Source organism: Pinus tabuliformis, chromosome 9, assembly GCF_031772625.1.
Source record: "Pinus tabuliformis cultivar Carrire ecotype Pingquan chromosome 9, CPIR1, whole genome shotgun sequence".
NCBI lineage: Eukaryota > Viridiplantae > Streptophyta > Pinopsida > Pinales > Pinaceae > Pinus > Pinus tabuliformis.
This window is the reverse complement of record NC_142307.1, coordinates 1400329706-1400350972: the sequence shown is the minus strand read 5'-3', so window position 1 is coordinate 1400350972 and position 21267 is coordinate 1400329706. Positions and strand designations below refer to the sequence as shown.

Here is a 21267-nt window from a genome sequence, read left to right as displayed (position 1 = left end):
GGAGTTTGGACCTAGTTGTCCAAATTTAACACTCCCTCTCAACTAGGGAGAACTCCATCTATTAGTGCAATTAACATCGTGAGTCATCCCGCCGAAACTTGCTTTGCTGGCTTCTTTATTTCATAACAGAAGTGGGTCAGTCACAAAGACATCATTCCCCGACTGACATAATCAGTCCAGAGGTCCCAGACCTCACAAATCTTGATCCCAGATCAAGTGGTTGGACCATGCCATCCTAGATAGAGAGTACGGCAATCTCTGATGCGTCCATCAGTCTTTGCTAATAGTCTCTAGCTTTTCCACACCTCATTGGCCAAATGAGAGGTACTTCCCATGAGCCCTGAACTCAATGGGTAGGATGCATACGGGGCACAGATTAAATGAGTGGCGAACCAGCTCAATAATCACAAGGGTGGGGCAGAAGCATTATGAGTGCTTATAGCTTCGAGAAGCTATCCCCAAAGCCCCCCAGAGCTCCCAGAGCTCATCGTCCAACAGGACCCACATCATAGGGTCTTTCCACGACACCAAGACTCTCACGGAAGGTTAGGAACTTGACCTTCCCCAGGGGCTTAGTGAGAATACCCGCGACCTGCTCATCAGTTCCTATATGATCGAGCCTTACGGCGCCTCGCTGTACCATATCCCAGATAAAGTGGTACCTGATATCAATATGCTTGGATCGGTCGTGGAACACAGGATTCTCAGTCATACGAATCCCACTCTGATTATCACAGAGTATTACAGTGGTATCTAGCACATGTTGGAACAGCTCACTAAAGAGCTTCCTCAACCAAACTGCTTCACAACAGGCCATACTAGCAGCAATGTATTCGGCCTCCGCGGTGCTCAAAGCCACCGACTTCTGCTTCCTGCTCATCCATGAGATCGAAGCAGAACCAAGATTGAAACAGCATCCAGATGTGCTCTTACGATCCACCACACTGCCAGCCCAATCGGCATCAGTATATCCCGGAGTATCACACTCCCGGCAGTGTATCTCAGCCCATGGTTTATCGTGCCCCGAAGATATCTTCAAAAGATTCTTGGCACCAACCCAGTGAAAATGATGAGGCTCAACCATCTGTTGACTCAAAGTATTCACTGCAAAACATATGTCCGGACGGGTGTTCACTAAGAACATCAAAGCTCCTATGAGTTGACGATACTCAGTAGGATTGGCCAAGATAGGCCCTGCAGCGCTGCCACTCAACTTCTTAAAGTTGAGTTCCATTGGAGTCGACACGGACTTACAGTCCACCATCCCAAATCTTTCCAGAAGCTTCACAATATACTTTCCTTGAGAAAGGAAAATCTCTCCAGGTCTCTGCCAGACCTTCAGGCCTAGGAAATAGTGCATCAGTCCTAGGTCTTTCATCTCGAACTCAGCAGCAAGCTCCTTCTTACATTGATGAATGAGAGGGTCATCACCTGTCAGGAAGAGGTCGTCCACATACAGCACTAGAATGAGAGGCTTTCCTTCCACAACCTTAAAGTAAAGGTTTGGATCAGCATAGCTTCGAGTGAAGCCCAGCTTCATCAAGTAACTATCCATCCTCTCATACCAAGCTCTGGGTGCTTGCTTTAACCCATAGAGGGCTTTCTTCAACCTGCAGACATAAGTGTCTTGATCTTGAACTTCAAATCCCAGAGGTTGTTCTACATACACCTCTTCCTTTGTTGCAACATGCAGAAAAGCGGTCTTGACATCCATCTGATGAAGACTCCATCCTTGCGTAGCAGCAAGGGCTATGATGGATCGGATGGTGGTATATCGAGCCACAGGTGCAAATATATCGTCATAGTCAATTCCTTCCTTTTGAGAGAAGCCACGGGCAACAAATCTTGCCTTAAACTTTTCAGCACTCCCATCAGATCCATGTTTAATCTTGTAGAGCCATTTAGTGGTGACAACAGATTTGTCCTTCGGTCTCGGGACCACATCCCAGACATCATTCTTCATAATAGCCTCATATTCTTCATGCATAGCATCCTTCCAGACTTGATGCTTGATGGCTTCCTCAAAAGATCCAGGTTTAGATTGTATAATAGTACTCATGGCAGCTAGATACCCTTGGTATCTACACGGCTTCTTGCTTTCTCGGAATGTTCCCCTTGGGGCAGCATGACCCTCAGCATCTTCGAGGGTGTCCCTGAGCCATGATGGCCTCTTTCCTAGAGAAGGGGAAGGATCAATAGGGTCCATTGGCCCTTCAACATCAGGCATAGTCTCATCCTGGGGTTCTTCCAGATTTCCAGGTCTTTCTTCATGGTTTTCTTCAGATCTAGGAAGATCTATTACTTTCTTCAGGGAAGCATCTTCGTCAAAAGTGACATCATGGCTTATCTCTACTTCCCTTTGACCAGGTACATAGACTCTATATGCCTTTAGAAGTCTCACTGTAGCCCACAAACATTCCTTTCTTCCCAGTAGCATCCAGCTTACTTCTCTTTTCTTTCGGCTCATGAAAATAGACAGGACATCCAAAAATTCTAAAATGTGAGACATCAAGTTTCTTACCAGAGAAAACCTCTTCGGGAGTTTTGGAGTCCAAAGCGGAATGAGGGCATCGGTTTTGAATGTACACAGCAGTATTTGCAGCTTCTCCCCACAGAAACTTTGGAAGACCCTAGTCACATAGCATGGCACGGGCAGCTTCCACATTAGTCCTATTCTTGCGTTCAGCAACACCATTCTGCTCAGGAGTATATGCAGTGGTAGTCTCCCTCTTAATGCCAGCTTCTCTGCAAAAGTCTTTGAACTCATTTGACTCATATTCAGTGCCATTGTCAGTTCTCAAAATCTTGATCTTCTTTCCGGTCATATTTTCCACCAAGGCTTTGAAGGTACGGAACCACATGAAAGCCTCATCCTTCTTTTTCAAGAAGTATATCCAGGTTTTGCGAGAGAAGTCATCAGTAAATGTCATATAGTAAGAACATCCCCCCAGGGATGTTACAGGCAACATACCAGAAAGATCAGAATGGACCAGTTGCAATATCTCAGATGTCTTTGTGACACTTGAGGGGAAAGGTCCCCTTGTATGTTTTCCTTCAGCACAGCCCTTACATACACCTTTATGATTATTTCCAAAATCAGGCATCCCTGTCACCACCACAATCGCTGAACGGATATGTCGGACCCGACAACCAGCTTGTTACGTCCTCCTTTTCCGCGGCTGCACAATGCCCATGTACAACAGCGTATCAACGTCTTCAGCTGCTGTCTGCGTCCTGCTAATCCACCGAGATCCTTTCTGCAAACCTCCGTGCTATGCATACATATAGAACTGTCCACGTGTAGTAATCTGCCAGTGCATACATACATAAACCCGTATGCATATATATGCCTGTCTCCGCGTGCTATTCACTCCCACGTCCCAGCGTATATACACCCGTGTGTATATTTCACTGTCCACGCGTCAGGCTTTTAACAACCACTGCTTACTGACCACGCGTCCATATCAAAAACCGGGCAGCTCACTGCATCTGCGTTTTCCAACGCTGCGCTTCTATATGCTGTCCGAGTCTACAATTGTATATACAAACCTGCACATACATACGATCCACGTGTCTACCTGTCGGTAGACCTGCGCAATGCCTTCGTTAATTTTCTCAACGCTCCAACTTGTATATCTGTCCTCGCGTTGATTCATAAACCTGCAATGCTTTATTTCCTGCGGTCCACGTGACAGTCTTCGATTCTGTCCACGTGACTTCGATATGTTACTTATAGTTCGTTGTCCATATATAGTTCCTGCGTTGCTCCTTCAACGCACTGCATATATATATGTTCAGCCCGCGTCTATACGTATCTGTCCACGCGTCGTCCTCTACTTCGACGTATCAGCATACGCATATTCCATCTGTGTTTATAATCTCTGTCAACCGTGTTTATAACCTGTCCCAATCGTGACCTCAAAACAGCCCTCAGCCGAGGCTACAGAACAGTCCTTGATAGTCTTCGATCGTGGTAAATATCAGTCCACAAACGAGACCATAAACTGTCCGCATCCGTCCTCAACCGAGTCCATAACCAGATCAAAACTGAGGATATATAACACACAGGTCGAACTGAAATATGCACAGTCTTTTACACGGCGTGTGCTGGCTTCTTCAAGGTAGGAGCGTGCTCCGCCTGCGCACAGAATCTCCTCCTCTTAAGCCCTGCGTAAACCCGAGTCTGAATCTTCCTCAACCGAATCTCCTTTCCACATAATTGGCCACCGAAGCATGCGAAGTTCTTTCTGGCTTAATGCGCACAAGATAGGCGCATTCTCCAAGCCTTATTCGCACTCCTCGAAGGAGAGATATTGAGCGAATAATCGATGATGATTGCTATAGATAGAGTTTGTCTTCACCTCAGCTCTGATACCATGTAAAATTTTGTAGATGTTCTATGCTAAGAGCAATTTCACTTTTCTCACAGCAATCATACAAGTAGATAAGCAAAATGCAGATAGAACATATAAGCAGATCTTACAGAAGACAAATCAGAAACAAGAAGAATGTATGTGTTCGTTTCGGCGGTCAACAGGATGCTTCAACCAGCAAAGTCTCCTTTGGTCAGCCAGCCCAGCATGTGTCACAACAACCCTCCAACCAGTAGATGAGTCAACCCAAGTCAGTTCTACAAAAGTCAACGCAGGGGCAGCAAGCTAAAAGTCAACGCAGCAGCAAAAATGGTCAACCCTTTGACCTCGATTTTTGTGCCAGGTAGTACGGCCTTCAAAAATCGAACCTCCCACAAGTTTTCAGCTTGTTTGGACCAAGCATTGACCAAAGTCAACGCTGGTCAAACTTCTGCGAAACCCTAGCAGCAGAAACCCTAGCAGCAGAAAAATCCTTTTTGTCCTTCACACGTGTGGCTGAAATTCGTCCTCCAGGTAGCTCGTACTTTAGGATGAGAGAGGAAGATGTGAGTTTGTTGTATTCAAATTCTCTCCAACTTTTCCTGTATATATATCCATCAATGAGGGTGTGTGACACATCTGTTGGGCATGTGAGCCTACATTACAAAACTGGCTGACCTTGCACATATAATTTAATAAGAATAATAAATTCAAAATATAAGTTCTGCTCATCGGATTAAGACTATTTTTATATGGATTTTACACCTCTCAGAAAGAGGAATCCAACAAAAATATTAGCCTCTTAATCTGAGCATCAGAACATGGAGTTTGGACCTAGTTGTCCAAATTTAACAAATAAGCTTGCACACAAAGCCCATTTTATAAAGCCAAATGCCCAGGACAAGCTATTGAAGTTTACAAGGTTGTAACATTAAACATTGTCTTTAATATAATAAATCATTAATAGACAATAGCATGTGTTGGCGATAATAGCTCGGACAAGAGCTTTTGCATTGTCTTGTTGTCTAGCATGCAGACGTTGTCAGAGTTGCCACTTTAGGTATTTGCTCGGGAGGACCCTCAAGCCTCCTCTTATACTTTTCTTGTTGACATATCAACGGTCGAGATTAAGTCCCTGATCAACAGCTAAGATTAGATCTGGCTTGATCCATGTCTTTTGGACCATTCTAACACAAATTCATATTAATACACATTAATATTTTATTTTCCCTAAGTTTAGACTTAGGGACTCCATTAAAAATATTAATTATTTTAATATCTTCTGATATGTTTAGAATCTGCCCAAACCCTTTCGGGGTATTGGAGATCCCATTTGCCCCAACCTCTCCACCAAATTTCGTTGCTAGAACACATCCGATGCTACCGCAAATCAACACTCCCTCTTAACAAGGAGTGTGCTCTAGTAATACTCCTTACTGAGTATCACCCTGATTATCTGGCATCAGTCCCTGTGCTGATGCTAGGCCTTCCTGCCCAACATCCTCTGCACTGCTACCTCTTGTACTGTTGCCCATGGTTCTACCACTGCCACTGCTACATCTGTATGACAGCTCCCTCTGCATCTGTATTGTTGTTGGTCCTTTCTCCCAGCAATGCATCCGCATTACACCTCCTCTCATCATGTTGCATCGTGCTGCCCACTGCTACACTGCAACTCAGTTACTGAGAAGTAGGTAACTAATCTCCCAACTGACCTCCTTGTTGGGCTAGAGACACCCACTGATGTTGAAGCTCTCTCTGCCGCTGACAAGTGCTCCCTCTCTCTGACCTTTGTGCTGCTGTAACAACTCCCTGCATCTTGCACCATTGCACACCTCTTTGTGCCTTCCTACACTGGTGCAACACTCCTGTGCCTCTCGCACTATTGCAACCTGCTAGCTCTGCGTTGTCTAGAGACTCTTGCATTGTAGCTCTCTCTGCCACTCCATCCACATCCGTCTCTACCCACTCAGCCAGTGCTACTCCTCCTCGTCGGGGCTCCCGTAGCAAGGTCTAATCCAAGAGGCTAGGTACCTCGAGGATCCTGCCCCTCATCGCCTGTAGTCTGCCTGACTACAGCTCGATGTCTCCCCACTTCAGCTCAAGTGGTGCGTGTGCACTCATGGCACAGTCATCGTCTATCAAAACTTCATTTTCTGCCTGTGTTGGCGCTACCTTAGTCTCGGAAGACTCTCCCTTACTCTTCTTCCTTGGGCACTGGGTCGCATAATGACCCATCTCACCACAATGGAAGCACCTGATCTTGGAGAGATCTTTCTTCTTTCGCTTCTCCTGCTTTCCCTTAGATGCTAGGGCCACATCCTCCTCCTCCTACTTGACCTTGATTCCTTTGCTGCTACTACCTGTCTTCGACTGCCGTCTGATCTCTTCCTGGCGAAGAGCTGCCCACATCTCGTCCCAAGGTGGGAGAGTCCCTCTGCCTAGGATACTCTGGACAAACACTTCCCAATCTTCTGAGACAACATTCAGGGTTGTCCTCACCATAAGCTCCTGATTCGGTGTCGCTCCTATAGCAATCAACTAGTCTTTGATCTCATTTAGTCCTCCGAGGAAGGTGTCAATTGATTGACCCTTCTTCATCTGATACGACCTCATCTGGTTCTCGAGCAGCATTCTTCTCTGCACAGAAGTATGCTGGTACAGGTTCTTGAGAGCCTCCCACATCTCAACTGTCATTTCGTTCTCGGCTATATGTGGTACCACATGATCCTTGACCTCGTCAAGGATAACGCACTTGGCCCTTGCCATTGCCTCTTCGTATTTTTCGTTATCATTGGGGTCGGCTGGGATAGCTATAACCTTCAAGGCGAAGTTCTTGACACAATTCCTGTCAAGCACTGATAAGATTCTGACCTTCCAGACTGCGAAGTTCAATGCTCCGTCTAATCTATCATGGTCTCTTACCCCATGTAGTGCCATGACACTCCTCTACTTCCCTCCTGGAAGTTCTCTGTTCGACTCCTCTGAGTCTCCATTTCCCGTTTGGAAGTTCTCTTCTGGATTCTCTCATCTTGGTGTTGTAAATGGATGACCTCTTCCTTACAAGGTTAGAGAAGCTCATAGAGATGTGCAAGCAGCGTCTTGAAACAAATTTTGAGATGAAGGGCATTGGCACAATGCATTATCTTTTGGCACTGGAGGTGTGGCAGCAGTCAGGTGAGATTTTCCTTGGACAAGGAAAGTATACAGTTGAGATCTTGAAGAGGATCAAGCCAAGTCAACACCAATGACTACAAAGTTGAGAAAGTTCAGTGGTTCCAAGGGTGAGTTGGTGGATCTCGCATTGTACAAGCAGTTGATAGGTTCCTTGATGTATCTAGCCACCACTAGGCCAAATATATGCTTTGTTGTGAATACACTGAGCTAGTTTATGGTGGAGTCCAGGAGGGTTCATGGGGTGGCAGCGAAGCATGCTCTTAGTATATTTGAGGTACTGTGGAGTATGGGCTCAAGTATGTCAGAAGTGATGGAGAATAGTTAATGGGCTATACAGACTCAAATTGGGCTTTGAGCGCACTTGACAGGAAAAGCACCTCAAGGTGTTGCTTCAGCTTGGGATCAGCAGTTATATCATGGGTTAGGAAGAAGTTGGGTTCAGTGGAAATCAATTCAATAAACATTGAGTACATGGCTGCAAGTTTGAAGAGTTGCGAGGCCATTTGGCTTTGCAGGATGCTCACAGGGTTGTTTGGTCTAGAGTTGGATCCGATGGTGATTCACTGTGACATTCAGAGTTGCATAAAGCTCTTTGAGAATCCATTGTTTCATGACTGTTTGAGAAGTCCAAGCATATAGAGATCAGGTATCACTTCATCAGAGACAAGGTCCAAAGGGGAGCTGTGAAGCTTCAGTATATATTCTTAAATGAGCAGGTTGCAGACATTCTCACGAAGCCCCTCGTAAAGGGGAAGTTTGTTTTGCATTGGCTTCGTGCCTATCATGCAAAAGTTGTTAGAGTTGCCTCTTTGGCTGCTTGCTTGGGTGGAGTAAGAGTTATAATGATTTCTTTTCTAAGTCTAACTTAAGAAAAATACAATACTTATGTCAATTAATTATTATGGACTATTAACCCAAGTTTCTAAAGATAAATAATTTAAATATTTAAGTGACTTAGATATAAACTCAACCATTGATCTCAAATGAGACTTCGGATCTAATCCTAGCCATTGATCACTTAGGAAATTATGGTTAGAGATTTTCGCCTAATGAAATTACTAAGTCTAAGGGAGAAGTGAAAACACATTGCAATTAAGGAAGTGATTTTCTCAAGGAGTGAGAGGTTCAATGACTTAAGAGAAGTGAAAAAACTGCAGCAAGGGTTTTCCGGAAGAAAAATTAGGAGGCCGAGTTCTTGGAGCGAGAGGCCGAAACTTGGAGAGAGGCCGAAATTCTTGTGCAGGCCGAGACTGTGGGTGAAGGCCAAGTTTTTCCAGCTAAGTTGCGTGGAGGCTGAGTTTGCCAGAGGGCCGAGATTTGGGGACCAAGTTTTAGTTAGAGGGCCGAGACTTCCAGAATGCAGATCGTACAGCCAGCAGGGCCAAAATTTGCAGGTAGAGGCCGACATTTGCCAGGGCCGACTTATCTTCCAGAGCAGCAGATTTCCAGAGGCCAAATTTCCCTTATAGGCCGAAAGTCCAGAGGGCCATTTCCGGATTCAATTTATTGTTGTAATTTTCTGTGTATTTCTCTGTGGGTCAAGGCTCTAATTTTCCAGATTAAGTGAAAGAAGATTTGTTGGACTGAAAATTTCTACTGTCTTGTGATTGATTTCCCTATTAATTTCCATTGCATAATTTTATTGTTAAGTTATAAATACCAGCGTATTTATTTTCCAGCAAATGCAGAATGATTTGAGCATAAATAATTTTCTGGGTATAAAATAATTGTGCAGAAAAATAAATCAGACATGGTATTAGAATCTAACAGCACATACACTAAAGATATAGAATGTCATCATGACGTTTCTTATGCAATGCCCAAAAATGAAATGAAAATCTAATCCAAGACGATCCAAGAGAAACATCCTACAGAATTTCCGCAATGAAACTAGTAAAGGTTACAAAAAGGCATACCTCCAACCACATAGTAGTGTACAGTCATGTAGCAATGCTGTTCTCGTAACTTCATGAAGTGGTTTTATTACATCTTCCTGGTTAAAACAAATTAATGAAACACCCATTGCATAACAAGAGTATTTGTATTAGTTGATATTTCCATGAATTCTCCTCGAACCTTGTCTAAAAGTTTAATTTACATGCTTTCCTGACGTAATACATACAAATATTCCCAGGTATACCATATAACCTATTTCTCTTCCAGAAACATGATTTATCCAATAATAATGGTGAGTCACAAGAGAAAACTGCCATGCAGTAAAAGTGAAAATCCATTGATCTTGCAATTAAACTTTCAACAGATTGTATGGTACATTTTTTAATACTTCATTTATAATAGATAGTACTAAACAAGCTTACCAAATCAACATGACACAGAACAACTCGAAGCTTGAAGCCCTTTTGTAACTCTCGAATTCGATAATAAATGTAATCTGGATGAAGTAAATGGTAGCGCAAACTGCATAGAATTTAAAAACATGTTCTATGTAATGAGCATCCTCTATAAAATTACAAGCAAATTTTAGTTTCCTTCGAACAGCAGATCAAGTGCAGACAGTTAAAATCATAATTTAATAAATTTCAAAGCACTTACAATGCAATTTAAACAGCGTGCATGTCTGAAAAGCCTTTAACCAGAAATAATATTTATCAAATAATGAATCTGAAATAAAGTTCAACAGAAATTAAAGCAGACATGCCATTTTTAAATCATTCTCGAAATACTACAAGCAAGTTTTAGTTTCCTTTGAACACCAGATCAAGTGCAGATGGTTAAAATCATAATTTAATAAATTCCAAAGCACTTAAAATGTAAAGCCTTTAACGAGAAATAATATTTATCAAATAATTATAGCTTTAAATAGAATGCAACCAACAACACTTCTAGTAATGAAGAAGAAAATAAAATGAATAGCAACTTCTCAATTGAACTCAATAAGGGATCACTATTAAGTTCTGTTGTAGGAAACAGCTTGTCAATGGTGATTTTGTCAATGATTCATTCCTCAATATTCAGGAAGAAACTCCTCCGATGACACCAAGGAATGTCCACAAATCTTCTGTGACACCTCTGGACCCAGACCTCCACTTGGCATTCTCTTTGCCTTCCAGGATTCGCCCAAGAGATTTGAGAGATAGTTGTGCAAAGGGTTGAGAAAACAAATAACATAATGATTACGAAACCCCTAGCCTCAGCAGAAAATTCCAAATCTATGAGAATGTCTTCGCTGTGACACATGTTTACTAGTGTTCATGTTGGGTTCTCTCTATGAAGACTTGTCAAAAGCTAGAGAAGGCCCTGTGGAGTTTTCTCTGAGGCAAAGGAATTCACAGAATTTACTAACAGTTATGTTGCACTCCAAAAGAATGGGGAGGATTGGGGATCCTAGAAAATCGCATACAGGTGCAAACCCTCTATGCTAAATACGTGATTCCAATATTGGAAGGAAGGAAGGCCCAAAGGGTTCCATTGAGAAACTGTACCTCAGGAGCCTACCTGAGCAAAAGACCTAGAATGGTCTGATTTTCCTGGTCTCACACCATACAATGGTGAAAATTCAAGGTTATTTTGTGGCTCGAAGCATCTGTAAAACCTGGGAAGCCATGAAACCCTTCTTGGCTTTTCAAGTCATGTGGCCTCTAGAAGTCAATGATGGAACAAAAAATATATTGTTGCATGGTCTCTCTAGTTATGGGAAGCCCACTTATTGACAAGAGATATACTCACCTAGGAATTCAAACTTCAAAGAATTCACTGCCCACAATTTGGCATGTTACCACAAAATCTAGCGCCCTAGTGCAGAGCCTCACTAAGCACTCTAGATTAAGGGCAACAATGGGATTCACCACTACTGTCACCTAGGTAATTGTTCCCATATTGTTCTGTAGATAGATTTTATCCCCACAGGGGAGGCTTCCCTAGTAGACCTCAGAAATTAAATGACCCAATAATTCATAGACTAAATATCTGATATTCAATAAAGTAGGTCCCTTGATGAGATGGCAAATAATTCAAGGTAACGAGTTCAAAGGAGCTATGGCTAAAAAATGAGTACTTGAATAGTCCTAGAGAGGGCTCAAATAGATCCCAAACACATACTACCTTTAAATTATCAATTGTTGCTATTTATTAGGGTTTTTAAACAAAATTTACAGCATGCAAAATTTAAGACACCAATTATAAAACAGCCTATAAATGATGATAAACAATAAGTAAACAAAGGATATTGAATGAGTAAACAAGGAAAATGGTTGCAGCAAATTTTCAATGGTTGAAAATACATGAAACATCTATGAAACCCTAGACATCATCCCTAAAAAGGTGGCTAAAAATGCATTAAAAATGATATTTTGCTTTTTCAAATCGTTATATGCAAAGTCTAACCTAGAACTATGAAGTCTAAGGTATTTTATGCTATTAGATGCAGATGTTGCCTTAATCTAAACCTAATTTACCCTGGAAAAACAGAAAAATAAAAATTTAAAGTTTTAAATTTCAAAGGATTGACACACAATTGACTAGTGCCTTTTCTCAATCCTGGGCTAATGGAGTCAAAGGGCAAGGTCTATCGAAGAAGACCGACCAGAATGAGATATGAGAGAGAAAATCCTACAAATATATTTCTCTCATCAAACCCTAGTGACTTCCAATCAATCAGAGATTTACGAGCGAGGAAGTTGCACTAAGGTTTGTTGATGGAAACTTGGTGTAATTTTGCAAAAGTAGATGTTAGAACCATAAAAGATTGCATACATTAAGATGAGAATTTCATTGAAACCCTAATTTTACAACAATTGCAAAATGGAAGAATATACTCAATAAAATTGCAGAAAATCACCATAAAACCACTTCATCATCCAAGAGGAAATTCCCTCCAAACACAATATCCTCCCCAAGACAATTCGCTACATCAATGCTCTATTATGTACAAGAGAAAAATATGTTAGTGCATGCTCTCTCAAGTAACGAGTGTGTGTGACAACAATCTTCTCCAAATCGATTTCCCTCTATTTATATAAGGGCAACCAAGTCGATTTAGGAGTAAAATTTGACTAAAAGCCCTAAAATAATAAAATATGTGACTACAAGTTAAGTAAGGCACAAACAGACCTAAAAGATAGCTGTCTTGATGAAAAAACATAGCAACTAACCTCTTTTTAACCCGCACATGTGAGTAAAAAGGCCTTCAAGGTGACATCATCATGTAAAAGTGAGCATCGTCATCAAAACATGCCACAGATGGGTCAAAAGGATGTTCCTTATTCAAAAGGTGATCTCATCATCAATAAGGTGTCTAATCATCAAGCAAAAGCACCTTCATCAACATGTCATCATCAACAAAGCCCACGTCATTACTCCAAACCATATGCAGAGGACATCGCAATGCTCAAGCATGATGTCATCGTCTAGGGAAGTGTACCATCCCCTCCAAAGGGGTCTCAAGTCATCATCCTCATCAAATCAAGTAACCAATTGGGCAACGTCCATCAAGAAGGTGCAATGCCAGCCTCGGAGTGTCCTGCTACCTCTAGGGTACAATCTCTCCAAGCAATGTCCAGGTCCAAATGCACAGTGTTTCAAGCTCTGGAGGGAGAGAAAGTCATCATCAATGTTGGATGCATCCCAAGGTCAATGCTCCTCAAAAAGGTGGTCAACTGTTGGAATTTTCGGTAGCTCGGAAGGTATTTTTAAGAGAAGGAAACCAACCAAAAGTAGTTGGTTGGACAATTTATCCAAAGCTGGGGTTTTGGACCCAAACCAATGGGTATGGGACCTAAAGAAACTAATTGTTTATTTTAATGAGTAAGAGAGCGAAAACCCTAAAGATCTAAAGTTTTCCTAAGAAACCCCAAGAGAAAAGTACAAATAGACCCAAAGGAGAGGCTCATTATACACGAGAGATGTGACTTCACTTGTGCAAGGAGTGCCCTAGTGGAGGGCCGAGTTCTACTCATGAAGGCCGAGATCTGCCCTTGAAAGAAGACCGTAGAAGGAATACATTATGTTCTACGAGGTCAAGTCAAGGATTAGATGAGCAGCAAGAGAGTTGAGGTTTTGGAGGGCTGGAGATCAAACCGAGCTTGGTTTAGGGCCTAATCAAGGCTAATGAAGAAGATATGTGCCATGTTGTTGTAGCCTTTGAAGGAGGTCGAGTGCCTCAACCATTGTGAACATAAGTGATGTGGAGGGCCAAGGGCAAGTTAGAGGGTACCCGTGGGTGAGAACAAAGTTAAATCATAGCAACTCATCTTGTGAGAGCATAAGCCAAGAAAGGAAACCACAGATCGAAAGTGTATTTGCCCTAGAGAAGGAGGTCGAAGTTACTCCCCAAACTCTGGTCTCCTATAAAGTGCAAAAGAGGCTGACATTAAGGGTTCTTGAGGCTGTAGAGTTCTATCTGAGGTCTTGGACAAGGAGAAAAAGGGGCTATTGGTTCAAATTTGTGTCTTGTGTGAGGGCCAAAGACCTAGACTTCTCTGGAGGTAGCCCGAAAGGCCTCAAATCACTAGAAGAGGGTTGAAAAGGCCTCAGCTGACAAGACAGAGAAGGGTCGCAATTGTTTGAAGCTAGGCCGCAAGGAGGAAAGAGGGTCGAAAGGCCTCAGGGACCTGTAGAAGGGCGCTAAGGTACCACAGGCCTAAGAAGAGGCCAGCATAGGGCTATAAGGGCTATTGTTTTGAAGAATATGAGTAGTTGAGTGTGTTATTTGAAGTTTGTTCATCAGAAGAAGGTTGGACAACAATTTTGAAGGCTTATATATACAGTGAATTGAAGGATGAATTTACGATGAGTAGTTGAAGTGGTTGGAGCTAAATATGCAGTAACTTTGAAGAACAAAATTCATTATGAGCAGTGGTGTTTGACATAGATCAAAAAGGAGCCTAATCTCTATGTGATCTTGGAGGTGAAGGACAGCCACAATAGCAGTGGCCAAGAGGACCAAAGGGACTGAAGACAATGGACTGCCTTCACCAAGCAAGTCAAAACTTGTCTCTGTGTTTTTGATGGGCAGATTTTAGATCTGAAGAAGCAGATCTCAAGCCCTAGATCAGTCAATAGACAAACTATGTGACCAAAGGGACTGAAGACAATGGACTGCCTTCACCAAGCAAGTCAAAACTTGTCTCTGTGTTTTTGATGGGCAGATTTTAGATCTGAAGAAGCAGATCTCAAGCCCTAGATCAGTCAATAGACAAACTATGTATTTTTTGTATACTATATATACTAGTTGTACTACTAATCTGAAGGGCCATAATCTTTGGCACAGGAGCCCCATGATTCTTTTATTAATGGAATAATAAAGATCGAGCTTCGGGCTCAATATATCTTTGCACTTAATTGATTTCATTGTTGTTATATTTCCATTGTGCAAAGTATTGAGTGTTGGGGTTCCTAGTGTGTTTGTGTACTTGGTTTGCCATAGACCAGATCTAGAGCCTAAGGAAAATTCAACATCAACATCCTAGCTCAAATGTGTTGGAAAAATCTCATTCAATCCCTCGAGGGATGGAAATTGTGCTTGGGAATAAGCATATGAACCATACCCTCAAAATCAAGTGAGATCATTTATCATAGGTAAATTAACCATAAGAGTATCAAAGTGGCCCATATCTAATGCAAGAGGCACAAAATTCCTTCACGGAAGCATCATCTTTAAATGTCTTCACATTGAATGATTTGTAAACAAGTTACCATGCTTAGATATGAGATGGTTATCAAAAGGCCTTAGTAAGTGCTTCCAACCCTAAGGGGAGGAACAATTCCTAAGCTAACCCATCAATCAATGGATGCAAGTGGTTAGTGATATGGTGTGGTTATGGTGGGGGATTTACTTCATGGAGGATGCCACAATCTATGTATTAGCTATGAAATTCCATAACCCTTGAGCATTACAATGCGAAGAGGGAGCAATCGCGGGAACAGAATTACCCCTTTCCTCGGCCTATTTTTATCACCCCTCTTGTGCCCTTTCTTCTTCATTAATTTTCTTTTACTTGCATAGCTTGGGTTACAAGCTTTCATTTCTGCATCAGCGACCCCTTAAAGATGAAGCAATTTATTGCTCATCAAGGTTGGGATATTCGTAGTTCCTCATGCATTAGCCAAGAACTATGTGAGAGCCTAAGTAACCTGACACGGGGATTCAGGATTCGAGTGTCAGATTCGAACACGTTGACCCCCTAGAACAGGACACGTTCGGATACGTTATATATTATTTTTTATATATATATATAGATATAGATATTAAAATTTAGATATTTCTTCCACAAATTCTCATTCATGATACAAATTCATTGATTTCAAACATAGATCTTCATCTAGATGTAAGTTTTATTGTTTACAACATAAGTTAGTAACATTATAGCATGCATAGTACGTACAAAATTCAAATACAATTGTAATTTATGACATGTCACATAAATGATAAATCAATGAATCATAAATTCTAAATTAATAAATCATAAATCATAATACATATTCAATTCATCAATGATCCAATAGGAGAAAGACAAGGTAGTAAGATAAAGACACTGACAATTGTAGTTTTCTCATTAAGTCATTAAAATCAAAATGTGTTACATAGGTAGTGCAATGCCAATGGAAAATAGAAATAGAAAATACAAAACAACTACAAGTATACAAGCTTCAAGGCAGTAGGTAGCTCATGAGTCATCAATCCTCATAGTCGTCATCAAAATCAGTGTCACTGTCCTCATCATCATGGTCACCATTTCTCTCCTCTACTGCATCCTCCTCCCTTGTATCCAAAGTCGCCTCTGCATCTACTAGTGTGGAGGATGACCCCTCTATAGTATCACCATCAACAAATCTAACAGGCTCTAGCACTGGATCATTGAGATCCATGTTGGCCAATGCCAACTCAACATTGTTGTCCAAACCCATATCATCGGGAAAGACATCCCACATCTTTGTCTTTCCCTTCAACCAATCTATTCTTAACACTATACAAATCCCCATATGTGCTCCAATTCCTCTAGCAACAAGAGCATGAAATCACCTGAGAGAGGAGCCTCATGACTAACCGCTGTAGAGGAGGGCTTGTTGCCCCATGAATTGCCCACCAAGAATAGGGCTTCTTAGCCCCCCTGTCTCTAATCACATCATATCCTGCAAATCAACCAGTGTCAATGAAAACTCTGCAAAGGCATCCTCCACCTCATCAAGCAATGCTCTATCCTGAAAAGCCCGCTTGAATGCATCTTTCCTCCCCTGTGATATTTCACCATCCATGTGAGGGAGGGAATTTGCGGGAAGGTGCACCATTCAGCCACTCATGGTTGTAGTATTTTGGGTTCAATCAATGAGCCAAACATTGTAAAGGTGTGCAATTCTTGTCTCATCTGCTGACAAGAATATTTTGTATAGTACCACAGAAGGCCTCTGGTGATGTCTCATACTCGGGGCACTCACTCTATAAAATAAGGCTCCTGACAAACTCAATCATGGAATCCCATCCCTCATAAACCTCTCTTAGGATGGGTTGATCTGTATCTGCAAATCGAAGCAAAGAAATGATAGGGTCCGTGATCTGAATAACTAGATCTACCCTCTCCCACCAAGCATCATGTAGCACTGCGTCCTTCACTCTTTTAGAGGCTACTTGATCTGTCTTTCTCCAAAAAGACCAAAACTCTGAAATAACCATGGCCCCAAGAGCGGTCTTGACCTCCCTCAACCTCTTCAACATTATGAATGAAGAGCCAAACCATGTATCCGCAATCTTCAACAATGATAGATTGTTGTACTCCTTGTAGATAGTGAGGGCATTTGTATGGTTTTGTACAAAGTCACAGATTTGTCGTGCATCCTCAATAATGTTACCAATCTAAAGCACATCAGAAGCAATGGATTTCAGTGCTAAGTTCAATGAATGGACAATGCAAGATGTCCAAAACACTTTTGGATATTTAGCTTCCACAATCATGCCAGCAGCCTTGCAAACAGGTGCATTATCTGTAATGATTTGCACACAAGATCAACACCTACATCTTCAATAACTTTAATAAACAACTCACCCATATATTGTGCATCCTTGTATTCTCCAAGTGTACCCAATGCTTTCAAGAGAACTGGACCATTCAAGGAAGACACCATGAAGTTGATGAGTGGGTGTCGTGTTGGATCTGTCCATCCATCAGAAACAATGCTAACCCCAGATGTTGGCCATGATGCAAGCATTTTTTGCACCTCTTTTTTTGCCTTCGTTAACAATGTGGTTCTAAGCTTCTCTGACTCAGGGGGCACATACCATGATGGAGCCCCTTGAGTTAGAGCTCAAGCACATCTCAATAAATAGAGGTGAGCGTGCAACATTAAAGGATATGAAGTTTTGATAGAAAAAAAGGCAATGGTGAGATCAAGCTCTTCTCGTTTCTCCTTTTCAAAAATCTTGCCCATTGGACCAAGTGAAATTGTCTTTCTTTTTGTTGCTTGTCCCCCACTAGAACTCTCAAATAGGAATTTGTCGCTACCTTTCCTCAAAAATGGAAGCGGGTCATCATTCTTGGTTTTTTTTATTTTTATTTTATAGCCACATGTGCCATACCAATATTGAACTCTCTTTCCATTTCTTTCCTCTTATGTAAAGGAACTTTTGTACAAGCTCCAACTCCACAACTTGGTAAAGCCAACAAATAGCCTTTCACATGGAAATATGTGCTTGTGAAAGTATTGTGGCAAAAGTTGCATCTCCAATTCACATTGCCTCCTCCCTTCACCTTGTTGCTTGGCCCATCCTCTCTTGTGACATATTTCCACAAGGGATATTTCTCAATGTTACCTTTAGGAGGAAGTCTTCCCTCAACATTACTTGCAATAGAGGGAATACTTGCAGCAGACTCTGATGAAATTGGGGGGAGAGGGGGCATCTCCAATGGGGACATTCTTCCCCTTCCTTTGCCCCTTACCTGCTGCCCTTGATTGAGCCATGAATACTGTAAAAAAATAAACAAAAAATGCACAAATTTGTAAAAGAAATGCATATGCAAACTGTTGTAATACAAATGCAAAAAAATAGAGAGGAAATGCACTTCCCTATTGCTTGAATCTCCTTGAAAATGGTCCACACCCTTTGTTCCTTGCTCCAAACAACTCACAGCTAACTCACAACCTACCTATTGCAAAAGAGATGAGTGAAAATGATGCAAAGAAGAGGGATTTTCGCCCTTTTATGGCTGCACGGGTCCCTTTTTTCCGGATTCGTGTCTGGAAACAGGGACACGATGTGTACGATCAGGACACGATCTAGATTCAATCATGTCCCAATCAAACACGACATGTCTCGATTTTCGGACATGAATTGGAACAAATCGTGCTTGATTCGCCAAACTTGGGACACGTCGGCCTATAAGAACAAATCTGGTTTGAGAGGTGAGAGCTAATGAGTAGGGTAAGTTCAAGCTAGGCTTTTATCCACAAAATTTATCATGTCTCGGCCAATATTTTTTGCATTTTATCATTATGTCTCATGCTCTTTCTTTTCTTTCTATTGCATCAACCTCCTCGGGAAAAGTTTCCAAGCCCCTACTCAAAATGAGGAAAATCGAGAACCAATACAGGTGACAAATAGTAATCGACACAAAGATGGGATGTGTGTACAAGGGACAGATGGAAAGTGTCGAGTATGGATTACCGTGGACACGCAACATCAATTAGTGCCTCCTATTTGTGCCACTCCTAGACAGTTGAAAGAAAGGCTTGAAGAAAGGTCACACTATACTAGGGTAAGAGAATAACCACAAAAGTGAAGCATGGAAACAAGAATACAACCAAAAGCATTCTATCATTCAATTCAACCTATGATTCATACTAGAATGCCCTTGAACATTAAATGAAATCACTTGACGATAAGAATGGTTAGATGCCTTATAATAGATGGCCCACCTTCATCTAATGCGTAAGCTAGATGAAATAAAGCACTGACCAGAACATGGATGGAAGGCCTTTGAGGTTAACTGTTTGTGGATCATCATAAGGGTATTGGCTAACAAGTTGAACAAATAGGAGAAAAAATTCTCCTAGGGGGTTACCTAATTGAGTGGGTAATATTTGGCTCCAACACGAGGACACGTATTCACCATAGAGCACATGGTCCATTTGCTCGAACAAATAGTACATGAGAATCCTATCAATCCCTAGTGCTCATAGACCTGCTACTTGTATCATTGTAAAGAAACTACTAGTAATAAAAGGGCAGGGAGCTAATTGTCACCCTATGAAAAGGAAAAAATCAAAATTTCACCTAAACTTTGAAAAAATAATAAAATTATCTAATTATGCAAGAAAATCGGCATGAAGGAAACAACAAAGGACGCAAAATCAAGAATGTGAGACACATGCTCCTACCTACTCTGACACGTTATCAGTAAGGGCGACATATAACCAATGAAGCCAGCATAGTAGTATATTAAAATCAAACACTCTATTTGTATGCTTAATCATGAGATAAAACAATGAAATGTCACAATTAGCAATTATCATCTCACAATGTTGAAGGATAGGATCAAACCCTTGAGAGCGGGTTGTGGAAAATTTACGATAAAACAACAATGGCCTTGTTGGAAAATTTAACTAGGTTCAAAATTATTATTTTATTTAAGCATCTTCTTCGTGCTCATTATTATTTGTATTGTTCAAAGCCAAAGGCTTATTTATAGCGTGGAAAAGGAATTTCCAAATATGTAATTGGGGTCAAAATTGCCTCTAGATGCCAAGTTAGCCCTGCCCCAAAAAACATGTCTATTCAAACCCCTCTGGACAGTATAAATAGAGGGCGTGTTGAGCTCATTTGGAAGCAAGCAATTCCTGTGAGATGTTTTGAAATATTGCAGAGAGGGACTGCGAAGAAAGGAGGGCCAAAGTCTGAAATTGACAAGAAGAGTTTTTCTTGAGTTCGATTTGTGGAAGTTCTGGCTTGATACATTTCTTGATTGGAAGATTACTTTTGACGTTGTACATGATGTTGGTCTCTTGTTGTTGATGAATTTTTTATAAGGAAGAAGGGCTTGACTTGGCATCTAGAAGAATGGAGTTTTTATGGTCATGGATCTTGGATATCTCACTTTGATCTGATTCTATAAGAAGAAAAAAAAAATTGGGTTTTCCCCCTTATGGGGTTTTGCCCTAGGCTTGGAGCCTATATCTTTGTGTTCATTATTTTCTTGTGATCTTCATGTTTACATTTTGATAATTGTTTGATAAAAAGAACATAATAAAGATTAATGAGAAGCCAACAAACTTCACAAACAATTATCAAAGAGAAATCTAACCTCATTTGCAAGCCTCTGAATTTCTCAACGTGGTATCAGAGCTAAGGTTTATAGTAGGAGAGGACTGAAGATCACACTTTGTTGGCATTTGGATTGAAGTATTATGCATCCTTGAAGGATCTCCCTCTTTGTGGCTTTTATTGGACAAATTTCTACGAAATTACTATGATTGGAACGAGATTTTGGATCTCCTATGGATACAACGATTTAACCTTTGTGACATGAAGTAGACCTTGATCTCAAGCTCGCACTCACTGAAACTCAAATCTCTATGACCCTAATCACTATTACAGTGGCTCGTTTCTATTACTGTGGCTCAATTCTGAGATCGCATTTCAGAGAGGTTCGCATCTGTGACTTATTCTATTGGCTCGCATCGAATTGTTTTTGTGACATGCTTGCTTTAAATCTCAAAGATAGTATTCATTCTATGGATCGCATTACTCCTTGATCACATTGCCCTATGGCTCGCAATCTTTTCTATGGTG

The 21267-nt window shown here is 41.3% G+C and overlaps 1 protein-coding gene across 1 annotated transcript in view; it reads right to left on the bottom strand.

Moving 5' to 3' along the window:
* ERCC1 (nucleotide repair protein) overlaps positions 1-21267 on the bottom strand; it is a 205513-nt gene that overhangs the window by 117564 nt on the left and 66682 nt on the right. The window contains exons 4-5 of the mRNA XM_089438651.1: positions 9848-9947; positions 9446-9522 (exon numbers count right to left, since the gene is read on the bottom strand). Of these exons, the coding sequence (XP_089294777.1) occupies positions 9446-9522; positions 9848-9947 (177 nt within the window). The remainder of the gene's footprint in view (positions 1-9445; positions 9523-9847; positions 9948-21267) is intronic.